The sequence below is a fragment of the Parus major genome, chromosome 8 (assembly GCF_001522545.3).
Source record: "Parus major isolate Abel chromosome 8, Parus_major1.1, whole genome shotgun sequence".
In the NCBI taxonomy this organism is placed as follows: domain Eukaryota; kingdom Metazoa; phylum Chordata; class Aves; order Passeriformes; family Paridae; genus Parus; species Parus major.
In genome coordinates this window covers 23,727,187-23,740,123 of record NC_031777.1, presented here as the reverse complement: position 1 = coordinate 23,740,123, position 12,937 = coordinate 23,727,187, and the positions used below count along the sequence as shown (strand labels likewise).

The 12,937-nt window shown below is 42.5% G+C and overlaps 1 protein-coding gene across 3 annotated transcripts in view; it reads left to right on the top strand.

The window, feature by feature from the left end:
* Positions 1 to 8,717, top strand: part of SPATA6 (spermatogenesis associated 6) — a 41,972-nt gene extending 33,255 nt beyond the window's left edge. For 2 of the 3 annotated variants that reach the window (XM_015636792.2, XM_015636794.2), the window contains one exon: positions 2,766 to 8,717. In XM_015636792.2, the coding sequence (XP_015492278.1) occupies positions 2,766 to 2,946 (181 nt within the window). In that variant the 3' untranslated portion in view covers positions 2,947 to 8,717. The remainder of the gene's footprint in view (positions 1 to 2,765) is intronic. The other variant, XM_015636795.2, reaches the window with a different exon arrangement.
* Positions 8,718 to 12,937: the final 4,220 nt, after the last annotated feature.

The window sequence follows — 12,937 nt, the reverse complement described above, 5'->3', positions numbered from 1 at the left end:
TGAAATTTATAAGCTAAAAAAGTTCATTTATGATTTGCTGGCTTCTTTAAAAATCCCTGTGATTTGTTTTCCCCTCTGTGCAAGGGATTACTCAGATTACCACATGGTTCTGACATTGCTGCTGCAGTTGTGTCTCTTGTACCTGTGCTCACTCCTGTATTCTGTGTAGCCTTTCTGCTCCCTTATCCTTTGTCCTGACTGCTGGGGCAATTAAATGGTGTAGGATGTGTTTGTGAGAGAGAAAGTTTAAGTGTGTGTTTGGAGGCAGCTTTGGGACTTTGAGATTTATGCTGAAACTGCAGACCATGAAAAAAATGGAAAACAACTCTTAATACTCCAGAATCCTGAAGTGATGGGAAATGAAATGTGGCACTCGGGTTGGCTCCTTGGGTTTAGGGGCTGGCAGCACTGGGGGTGAGACATAAAGGCCTGGAGGACAGTCAGATTGCTGAGTGTTTGCCACAGTGCTCATAAACAGGATACAAGGACAGAGACAGAGTTCATGGAAGGACAGGGTGCTGTCGACCAAATGCTGGCAGTAAAGTAGATGGATGATTGAAAACCGCTGGGAGTAAGGAAAAGGTCTGTGTTTTGTGAAATATTTAGTATATGATTCACTCAGAAAAGAACTTCTGGGACTCTTAAAGGAGATGTATGAGGGAACAAAAGCATATGACAGGTATTTCAGAGCAGGGAGTTGCGTGCAGAAATCCTGCTGTTAATATGATTTGTGAGTGTAATTCCCAGATTGCTTAGCTCAGGTTGTCAGCTGGTTTCCAGTTGAGACAGGAGGGGGAATCTTCCCTAACTTGACTGTAGCTTTATCCAGGTATCTCATGGACAAGGGCTGGCTAATGGAAATACATGACAACATACACCCCTCCAAAAAGAGAAGGGAAAATGAAGCTTTTTTTATAAGACTTTGTCAGTACCGCCATAAAGAACTTGTCAAAGTTACTGTTGGGTTTTGAGTCTTTACTGCAATTAAAATGTTGGATTTTGAGTGTCTCTAGGTAAATTCAGCTTTTAGGAGAAGAAAAGGCAAGCACAAGGCTGGTGCTGGAAATGATTCCAAGGAAAAGAGTGTCAGAGCTGTTCATTGTCTAGTTACAAGTGCTGTGCCTGCTTGTTGGCCTGAGAATGCTCCATCAGCAGTGAGGTACCACAAACTGCAGGAAGGAGGAGGTGAAACTGCAGTTATTGATGAGTCCCAGGGTATTGACTTGTCTGCATTTGCCACAGGCCTGTGTAACTTCTTTATTGATTTTGGTTAGTAGGTTGGTTTCTTTGCGTCCAAACTGTGAAGAGTTAACTCGGGGTGATAAACAGGTTTAAATTCGCTCCATGCCACTGACTGACTTGAAAGGTTGGAGCCTTTTTGAATAAGGGTGGAAGTATCCTTCCTCTCTTTTTAATATTGGAGGTCTTGTTTTATTTGGTGTAGGTTGGCATTACCCTAATATTTGACTGTAAGAAATTTAAAAGCAGAAGCTGTTCCTTCTTTCTTTTTTTTTTCCCCATGGGATAGTAGAAGCTTAGAGATGTCAATTTAGAAAACTGATCCTACATCTTACTCTTCTTCCCCTTTTTTGTTTTTCCAAATGAAAACCTTGTGTTTTGATGCAGCTGGGTATCTGTATTCATGGATTTGGCATAAAGTTTCTTTCAATTTTGTCACATGTTAGCTGATACTAACTTGAGGATGAAATTTTAAGTACTGGTTTGATTGCAGAAGACACTATCATTAATAAATGATACGTATATAAGAAGCTGTGAAGCTTTCCTGTGAAATATAATCCATTTCCTAAGTGAAGATGGTCACTTTAAACTTCACATTTCCAGTTTTATTTCTCAGACGGAGAACATTTGCAAAAGCTGAAGATAACTCAGTCCTAATTTTTAAGTGTTTTAAGTGCCTAAATCTCTGAGCAGATGTGAAAAATGTCATCTCAGTTGTAATTTTTTTCTGATGATTTTTCAGCTTCTTGTTTCATGCTTTATTACAGGGAAATTGCTCATTTAATTATATGACACAAACCTTTGTTTTGAAAGTATCAAGAGGAAGCAGATAGTAATGATGTTTAGATATAAACTATTCAGACTTGTCAGGGTTTTGTAATGATTTGCAGAGTATAAATTTCACTTCATAGATCAAGGGAATAATTTCTCAAAGCAACTGAAAGATGAGCCTGTATTTGTGTTTAGTATTAAAACAGTGACACAGAAGATGGGGTGGGGAAGGAACCCTGGATTGCCACTATATCAAAATGTATTTGGTAGAAAACTTAATCCAAGATGCTTCTGATAGAGCACTTTACAGCTGCAACCACAGTAATTTAATATCCCCCTGATAGATTGTCTTCATATTGAAATAGCTGCTTGTGGTTACTATTTCACCTTCAAAGGACACAAAAATCCTACTGTGTTGCTCTTGCCTAGTCACACAGCCTGCAAAAATACAGCAAAATTACTGCAGGTTCTCTGAACATTAGTTCTATTTGGGGGGCATTGCAAAGTGTACTCAGTTAAGTGGGGGAGGATTTGTGTGAATGAAGAACATGGGGGGTTTCCCATTTCTTAAAAGTAGCTGCAGTTTTTTAATAAAACTAAAAAATATTATTTTTAATAAAATAGTTTTTATTTTGGTTTGTGGAGGTAATCTGTGCTAAGCAGCTCTACCTTGATATTTCTGCTGGTTTTGTGCCACTAATTCCTCTTCCATATCTTGATTTGATCATTGTTTCTTATCTTCTTTCCTCTGACAGTTCTCCAGTGCAGCAGAACGCTCCTGTTCACTTGGATAATGGTGAATGTTGGTCTGGTCCTGCAGCTGTGTACAAAGAGAAGCCTCACAGAGCAATCTTGGAGGAGACTCTCGCAAAAATATATGGAAACATGTACCAAAAAGCTGCTGGTGCTGTTTCAGACCACAAAACACATTCCTGAGAGCAACTCACCTGAAAAGGCGCACTATACAGTATTTGTAACTAAACCTATTTTTATACAACAATATTTGTACTCTATTTTTTAAGGTGTCTTATGGTTAGGCAGGGTTTTGGAGAAATGGGGATTTGGCCTGGGCTGAAAAAAGGAAATTATTAACATTCACCCTCCCAGAAAAGAAACAAATAATCCCTAACAAAAAATCCTCTCCACAGTTAAGCAGGATGGTGTTGCTCCATTGAGAGTCTGAGCATTGGGTCATTTGAAGACTAATAGGTCTCCTGTACATTCCTGTATGACATCAACTCAGGTTTCAGCTGCAGACAGTTCTTACTAAATATCTAAATCTATTCAGCAATTTAAACAAAATTGGTTGAAGAAGCAATATGCCCTGGTGGTCCAAGAGGGGACCTAAAGGGGAAAGTGAATGTGAGTGTTGGTTTAAAAGTGACCCACCTAGGACAAAGAGAATTGTTTTCTAAACAATTGCCTTTAAATTGTTGATTTTGGACAAACTCTGGTACTGTAGGACCCATAGGCATGTATTTGAAGTGCTTTTGAGCCCCTTTAGTCAGAATTAGCTCTAATACGGTGAGATTTTAAAAGAAAACCACCCAGCCCAGCAGCCTTTGTGTGAGATGAAAGGTTATCTTCACACAGCTTTGCATTTGAAAGCTTCCATGTTCTCCTAAATGCAGCCATGACATTTGCCAATACACTTGTCATTTTCAAAATATGAATGAGAGAGGACTGTGCAGGGGGAAAGACCAGAGCGAGTCAGCAAGCTCCTTGTGTTCTGTACAGGCCTTCTGAAATTTCTGCATCACAATCCCACCTAATTTGGAGCCTGTCCTTCCCAGTCTGCTGGGATCCTGTTGGCAGCAATCACTTCGTTTTTGCTAAAGGCCACCAAATGTTCATCAGCAGTTTGATGCTTTCCCCAGGGATGGAACCTTTTCAGCCTTGCACTGAGCAGATCCCACATTAGCAGACCAGGGCAAATTGCCCTTCCATTGAAAAGCTGAATGTTTTAAAAGGGCAAGAGTGTCCATCTCCTGCTTCCCCCCAGAATGCTGAAAAAACAAATGCCTGTTCTGGCTGCCTCCCTCTCGGAGCAAACAGAGGCAGCTCCACCGATGCCATTTTACCTGTTGTGATTAGATAGAGGATAAAGCTAGCAGTACAGATGGCACAGCATATGACTGGAACCTGCCAGCATGCCTACATAAACAAAAAGTTGGTCTATTCTGCCTTCCCTCCTTTAATGCTGAGACAACATAATTGATTTGAGAAAGCAGTTGGTGAGCAATTCCGCTGGTGGGAGAGCACGTGGAGAGGCTGTGTGCTGCTGTTTCAGGCAAGGGCACTCTCAGAGGAAGTGTCTCACATACAGACATTTCTATTCCTTGTAACTCTTGGACCAGTTGAAGTGGATTAACACTGATAACTTCCTGTCCCTGCTGCCATTTAGCACATTAGTGCTTTCAGAGGGCATTAGTGGCACAGGCTATGGAAAAGTGCCGAGTCACTCTGTGAGGTAGCAGGACACTTCTTTTTGCAGAAGGGAAAAGTAAAACTTGCCTAAGCTGTGTCCCTGAAGGCATGGAGGCCATGGAGGGTTGTGCTACCAGGACCTGGTGTTCACTGGCCTCTCCAGTGACCCCATATTAGTCCACAAAGGAATAGTTTTCCTTCTGATCAGAGGAGTAGCTGTATTGAAGTAGATCCTAAATAGGCAGGGCAGATTCTGAGAAAAATTTCCCAAGCTTTTGGTGAAAATTAATCTGTTGATGCCTGAAGGTTTGTGCAGTTTCCTGTATGTGTTTGAGCCATAGGATTCAGTGTTCTCCTGATATCCTGCAGTTTTCATTCAGTATTCTCTGTGCATTCCCTCCCCAGTGTCACAGCTGAGTAAAAAGTTAGTCTTCTGAAGATTGGCTTCTCCCCTTTGGCCTGATCTGGCTCTGTGACATAGAAAACCTCTTTGATTTTTCCCTCCACAGCAATCCAGCAGATTTCAGTCCCTGTTTGTTCAGTGTGTGAAAAGTCCTGAATGCTGAGGGATTGTTGTGGGTTTTTTCTGTATGTTTGATGAAGGACACAAGTTGCCATAAACTGAAGACACAAGGGGATGAGGAAGGTTGGGGACGACTACAAAAAAGGAAGGTGGTGTTTTCAAAGTGTTCAGGGAATGGCTGGAGGATATCTGTATGATTCCCCTAGCTAAAAAAAGGAAGCATATGGTAATTTTTCAATCTTCAGTTTTCAACAAAAATGAAAAATTTTTCAGCAAAGGTGAAAACTGAATGGGAGAAAAAAATGTCATTATTGAATTTTGACCAGTATGAATCTTCTCAGTGTAGCCTTCTACTGCAGTTTAACATCAAATGGAGCAGACAGACTCTGAGTATCTTTGGCCCTGCTCCAGCTGGGAGGGAGATGTGTGTTCAGTGTCTCTCTGAATCAGTTGCTGTAGGAGATGTTCCTCTCCTGGGTCAGAGTCATTCCACAGCTCGTGCCTTGATACAGCAAGAGTGCTCTCTTCCAGGCACTGTGCTGGAAATCCAGTTTGGTAAATGGAAAACTTTCCTGTGGAATGTGATTTCAGACCCAAATTACTCTGATCTGTCCCTAAAATCTTCAAGGCACATTGTTTTCAGAAGCATTTTCCCCTTCCATTTGCTCAGGTGGCCCTGGCAGCACACACAGCTCTGAGCACGGCTGCTGCTCGGCCCCTGCAGCCTGGGAGAAGTGGAGCTTCAAGCACTGAGCCAACACAGCAATAAACTGTAATTGTTTAGTGCACCTTGCCTTCTGATACAATTTAAATCCCTTCTATCAAATGCAAATTTCTAGGTTCCTGAGTGGAACTTTAAATAGCATTTTCTGTGCTCATTCCTTATCTTTTGCCATCCGCAAAGTTCTAGTGACAGTGGGATGGCATAATTCCACCCCCATCATTTTAGTTCCTAAAGGAAAGCTGCCTACTCAAATCTGGCAGTAATGGGCCAGATGAGGAGTGAATTGGTGCTTTTCTGTAGAGTCTGCCTCTCTCTCTTGCCCTCCCTAAGTTATTACAGCCCACGAGTGTTCTCACCAAAAGCTGTTCAGCATCCAGTGATGCTTGCAGGATGCAATCAGTGTAATATTTTAATCACTTTCATTTTAGTGAGTCAGATTCTGCTTCCTACTTGCTCCCTTCCATGTCTCCTATGAATAACTTGGTAGAGTTTAGGATCTTGGGCTGGCTTTAGACAAACTGCCTATGTTCAGAAGAAATGAAAATCCTTGGCTGAGGAGTAGCTGCTTTGGAAATCACTCAGTCATTGACCTGATGTGAATTAAAGGCAAAAATGTCAAACCCTTTAATGATTTGCCTTATCTAAGTTTTTGACTTGGAGGAAGAGAAGCTTAAATTGCTCCACTGAGGATAAGAAGCATAGGGATTGCTGGAGTAATGAGAACAGGTAGGAGCAGCTTTGTAAGATAGATGGGGAACAGTGTCTGTGCTCCAAAACTGAGCAGCTTGGAAGTGATGAGGGCTGTTCTTTAGATTGTGCATCACATGTTTGAATTTTACTATTACTTCAGAGGCTGACAAAATTATGAGGGGAGAAAGAAATCTACCTGGAGATGTTGGGAATCTATTTTTGGGGTAAAATAACAGGACATTTAGCTCGGCTCAATATTAAATAGTCTTTTCCAAACTCCTTCTCATTGTTACCTCAGCTGTAAAATAGGGAGTTTGTGCTCTGTTGAAGCTTAATTAAATGACTGTGAAGTGCTTTGGGATCCTGAGGTGAATGTTAAAGAAATTATTTTATGGAAACCTAGCTGAAAAGTCCCATCTCATCTCCAGGTTACTAAAAAGGCTTTATTTTAATTTTCCCAGGTTTATTATGTTTTAATCAGACAATTATTAAACAAATCTTAATCAGATTTAATAGATTTCTATCTTGATCAGAGAGGGCTAGCAAAGATAATGAGCTACTTTACTACATGTGCTCTTAGGAGCTAATCTTTGCAGTTGGTGTCTTGCTCAGCTTCTGTCTCCTGCATGATCCAGGTTCATATCCTCACACTGATTGCTCTTATGATATCTTTTTTATCTTACTTTTAATAGAATCTTTTTTGTCACCCTGATGTCTTAGTGCTGTTTGCTCTGTGTACTAACCAGCACTGTTAACATCTCTTGCATCATTTATCCTCAAGCTTTCCCCAGGAACAAAGGGTGCAACGTGACAGTGGGAAATTTTGTGTGGTGTGCCATGGGTTTGTCAGAGAAAGCTGGAAGGAATCTCTGTCTTCCTACTCCATGTGTAAGGAATAACTTGGTACATAATTCTGCCATTCCCAGTTTTTAAGCTTGAAATGTTTTCTGAAGCACTGAACCATGCTACAGAATTCTCAGCCTTTTAGCAGTGGTCTCCTGCTGTATAAATCTGGTAATGTGGAATCTCAGGTCATAGGAAAGGCCATGGTGTTAATTACTTCAGTGGTCATGGAGTGATCATTATCAGGATGCTGAGAATTTCTCATGAGATTTGTTTAGTAATCAAGGAACTTGAGGAAACTTTCAAATCAGTGAAATTAAGGTTCTTGGTTCTGGTAAGAACACTTGAAGCTGAGAGAGGACAGCACTTCTAGGTCTGCCTCCCTGACAGAAGGGGTGTCTGCCTTGGGTGATGTCTCTGGGAGCAGCAGAGAATTGGTCTTTGCCCAGCTCCTTTCAGTTCCAACAAATGCAGCAGCGTTGTGGGAAGTGATTGAAACCCCAAATGTTCCTGTTTCCATTGCACAGGAGCTATTAAGCACAACCCCCTTGATTACTGTTGGCTTCTGCTGCTTTCCCCATGGAATTCAGAACATCATCAACCAAAGCCCTTCAAAGATGTGGCTTTAGCTCCTTTTATCAGCCTTGGCTTGCCAAAGGCATGGGGTTTGTTCCCATTTTATCTTTGTGAGAAATTCTCTGAAGTGTGGTGATAATTTGTCTGGATGGCAGCATAAAGGAACTGTAATCTTTCTCTTTGCTTGATCTATGTGGAGATTGTGCTTTTTCTTCATGTGCATTTCCCTTCACTTCTGGGTGATTGCCTCTGGCCCAACAGAGAACTCCCCACAGCCTGAGCAGTGGGATCTGAGCCACCTTCTCACCTCCTCAGGGAAAGGAGTTTGCTGCTGCAAAACAATATCCCTCCTGGTTCATAAGGATTTACTGATGCTGAGGAGACAGCACAAAAATTCTGTTCTGTGGCCAGGCCTTTGCATAACCCTGTGGAGCTGATGGCATGGAATGAAGAGAGCTTCACACAGAGCAGGGTTGGAGGCTGGGAGCAGGGCAGAGGAAGAGAGTGTTTGATGCCTGGCATGCCATGAATTATGCACTGATATACCATGAATTATCAGTGTAGGAAATAGCCTGGGCAGCTCCTGAGTAACAAAAGCACCATTTACATCACTGAGTGGTGGTGAATTCTAATGCTTGTATTTGTATTGTTACCCTGACTGTAGCTGGAGGAACTGTTTCATTCAGGATTCCAGTAGTAAACACTTGCTAAGAGGTTACTTTCCCTCCCTGCCTTGTTTTCACCACAGTCATCTAGTGTTTACATACATTTTAGCCTCTGTGCCATTTCTGAAGGCTTTATTTGTCTCATTTATGTTTCTGGTTTGGATAATACTTAAATATGAAATCCATCTGGGAAACATATTGTATATTCACGTCGAGGGGTAAAACCAGTTTTTAATTAAAATTTTATACAGCACTTGTATTTCACTTTGTCCTGTTTTATTATGAAACACTTCAATCTTCTTCCTAAAACACATATGTCTTGTGCGTTTCAAGATGTTCCTTGTTGCTCACGCAGAACCAGTTTGGGAGCTCTGTCAGCACAGTGCCATATGTTCTGGGCTTCATTTAGCTTCTCTGCCGTTTGTGGAGGCAGCAGATTGGATGGAATGCAGCTCAGCTCAGCTCCATTCTTCTCTTTGTAAACTTGTCAAGAGATAAAAAAAGCAGGGAGAAGGAAAACACTGAATAATACTCAAGTGAGTTGAATTATCAATAAGTTATGGGAACGTGGCCAATCAAAATTGAGGTTTCTCATGTATTTGAGGATTTTCCTTAATTGCAGCTTTTGCAGAGCCTATAAATTGATGCATCCCTCGCTGCTACCCAGTCTTACACCCAAAACCAGTGCTGAAGATTGAGATATAACCCGAATCATTTGGAAATGGCAAGAATGAAGTGCTCAATTTTGCATTGATCTGCTGGTTTAAATTAAAAAAAAAAAAAAAAAAAAAAAAAAGAGTAGATTTTACAGAATATTCTGAGCTGGAAGGGACCCATGAGAATCATTCAGTCCAACTCTGAAGTCTGTGGCTCGTACAAGGATCCAACCCTGCCCTCAGTGTTGTTTGCATCAAGCTCTGACCCCTGGAGCAGGTGGAAGTGTGGAGGGGTCCTGCTCCTCTTCGGTGTCTTCTGGCTCTGTGAGGATAACATTCCACTCTTTAAGTGCCTGGCACTGAAAAGGGAAAGCTCAAGAGTGATGATGCCCTCCTGCTGAGAAAAACACACACAAACCCAAAAAAGGTCAGTTTTCTTACCAAGCCATTCCTGCTTCTTCCCTGCCCCCATCATCTTGACCAGGAAGCAGTGGGTGCCCTCAGCCTTTAATCCATGGCTGGGGTGGAGGCAGTGCCCAGCTGCTCTCTGGTGGTATCCAGGGGTTCCAGGCACTGCTCTGCTCTGCCCACAGGATTCAGGACCACCTCAGTGCCTTTGACAGAGGCCAGAGTATTTCTGTGATTCTGTAACTACAGCTTAAAAACAAAACCAGACTCAAAAGAATAAGACAGTGGCAAAAAAGGAATTCATATTAGTCTGCTTCCCCTTTGCTGAGGTGTGAGGCCAGAGGGGAAGGGCACAAGCAGCAGCTTGATGTGGCTCTGGAGGAGTGGGGAGGGAGACTTCTGCAGTCCTGACCTGAGGTCGGTCAGAAATCACCAGCTGGAGTGACATGAGTGTGAGCCTGGTTGAAGTGACAGGCAGCTCAGCCCCTGGGACTCTATTTACATATGTTTAAAACAAACAAAAGAAAGCTGCCTTTGTTCCCCAGGAAAATCTATTTACTTGGCATTCAAGTCGTGTGTAAGCTGGAACTTCTTTCACAGAAGTAGAAACAAAGCGACTGACATTTCTGCTTTGATGTGAGGCTGCAGCTAAGATTTGATTTTGAAATATGAGAGTAAACTGAAACTACCTCCAATTTAAAGGTGAATTTTTAATGACCTTAAAAGTTTTGAGAAGTTTTTTCCCCCTTCCCTTAGGGACCAGAAAAAATTATAACAGTAATCTTACTCATAGCTTCAAGTCTACAGAGAGAGTGGCCGTAGGTTAATGAAAAATTGACACTGCTACTTGCTGTGCTTCTAGCAGAATATTTTTTTTCTTCAAACTGAAGTGAACTATTGCACTGTGTGAGCTGGTTATGAGTCTCACATACTAAACTGGATGCTGCTTTTGTGGAAGCCACAGGAGTAAGTCACAGAACAGCATTTCTGTCTGGAACACATGCTGCAGTAATTCTTGGGTTCTTAAAATGGTTACCCTGGTCCTTCCCACAGAAATAAAGAAATAAAGAATTAAAGAAATGAAGAATTCGAGGTTGCTGGGTTAGTCTACACTAGGGAGTGGCAGAGGAGCCATTCCCAATGATCTCCATCCCAGTGCCTGGTCCCCAGTGCTGTCAAGCAGCCCCATCACAGTCCAGCAGAGAAACTGCAGAGCAAGAGCTGGGTGTTCTTTGTGAAGATGCTTCTGTTCTGCACACACATGTGCTCTGCTCCACCCTGCTCCTGTGGCACAGGGACTCCTCAGGGGACACCCTGTGGCTCACAGTTGTTCAAGTGTCCTCTCCAAGAGCCTCTCTGCGGTTGTTTTGGGGACAGCTTGTTCCTGGGAATCAGAAATGGCAGCGACTCGGCAGCTCAGGCTGACTTTGCTTCGGGCTCTGACAACTTAATGACTGTTTGTTGTCCTTGGCATGGTGGTGCCATCTGGCCCTGCCTGGATGTCAGGGCTGTGATCCTGCACTGCCTGGAACTCCAGCTCCTGCTGCTGAGATCTTGGGCTGTGCTGGAATGGCAGCAGTGGCAGCTCAGTGCCAGCCTGTGGCAGATGGAACTCGCTTCATTCACCCCCTGTGAGCTGTGCTGGAGATGGACACGCACAGGGGTTGGAATTGCCTGTGAGACAAAGGGAGGGAAGGCATGAAGGTGGCTTCAGGTGTGATACGGGATTCCAAGGCAGGAATTAAAGAGCCACTGGATGTCTACAGGCCTCCCAGCTCCCCTGGAAGGATTTTAGACCTGTACCAGTAAAAGTAGGAAGGGAATTCTGACAGATTTTTTGGTGTATATTTTTATTATTATTATTATTGTTGTTGTTGCTGTTGTTGTTTTGTTGTTGGTTTTGATACTCAAAAGAGGGGAAGGGAAAGTAAGAAGAAAGTGCAAAAGAAAGGAAACCAAACCATGTAAATTTTGTGTTTATTTTCCTCCTGGGGAGCAGGCATACAGAAGGGTGCTGGCACTCACCCACATGTGCCCTCCTCTCCCTGAGAGCCCCACGTAGGATGGCACAGAAGGCAGTGCTCCCTGCAGGAATGGGAGCTGTGGGTTAGGACCCACTTTAGCTGAGGAACAGGGACCTCCAGCTGTCATTCCCCTGGGCAGGTGCCCATCTGTGCATGCCAGAGATGCTGTGGCTGTCCCTCCCTCCTTGTCCCAGAACTCCAGTGCCAGGAACCAGAGAATTCCCAGTACCCTGTTTGTTTACTCTCCACCCTGCTAAAATGCCTGTGGTTTGATTCTTTGCCTTTGTAATAAACTGTGCCCACCACAGCGTATATTCTTTTAAATAACATTTTTAAATATTTTCCGGTAAATTAAAGTGATGACATGTTTGTAGGGCTCATTGTTAATTTCATTTCCTTTGGCTCAGCCAGCCAGATAAAATGCAATGTTATTAATCTTTGTTTAAAAGAAGATCCTTTGCCGAACAGTAATAAATGATCTTGATAGATTTGTCAGGAAAATGAATGATAATCATTTGCAGATAGACACAAGCCTAGTATGGAAGATTAATATGAAAATATGTATTGGCATCATTAATAACATCTGCTGCCAATGCACTTGGATATTGGTTACAGCCTGAGAGCGATGTGTTCTTGTTAGGACACCACAACTCATCCCCTGCTGCCACAACCAGCCTGCACACTGCTCCTGTTCAGCTGGAGTTTCATTTTTTGATTGATTTCATTTTAATTTATTTTTTTCAGCTAATTACATTGTTTTCCTAGAAAACACAAGGAAAGGTCAAGATGTTTTGAGACAAGTTTGCTTTATTTCAATAAAATCGCTCAGACTTCCCCTCCCCAGTCATTCTTTTCTCTTTTGTTTCACTTCAGTGCTTCAGAGCAGTGAAGTCAAGTAAGTTTACCAATGAAATGTGCTCCTCCTGGGGGTGCACAGCTGGCTGCATCTGGCAGTGTGGGTGTCTCCACTCCTTCTCAGGGCCAAGCTCAGAGATGCAGTCACAGCACTCAAAGTGCATTATTTTGTTTAACCAACATCAACATCATCATTTTAAAGGAAAAGTTACCTTCAAGGATCCGTGGAGTGAGATGGGAAGAACTCATCACATAACCAAAGGTCAAAAATATTTTGTCATTAAAAAAAAAAAAAGGCTTAGTGAAATTCAGTTCTACTCTCTGCAAAACCAAATGCTTCTTGGGGAAAAAAAATAATCTCAAAAGTTTAAAAAACTGCTCCAGTTTTCCTATCCTACTTGGTGTTGCTTTCCCATGCTTTAAGGGCATGTGTGGTCCAAAAAAGCCAATGAAGCCATGGAGCTGAGAGCTGCTGAAGGTGGCCCAGGGTGAGGAGGTCAGAGGCCTGGTACTTTGAAATGCACTAAAAGTGTACC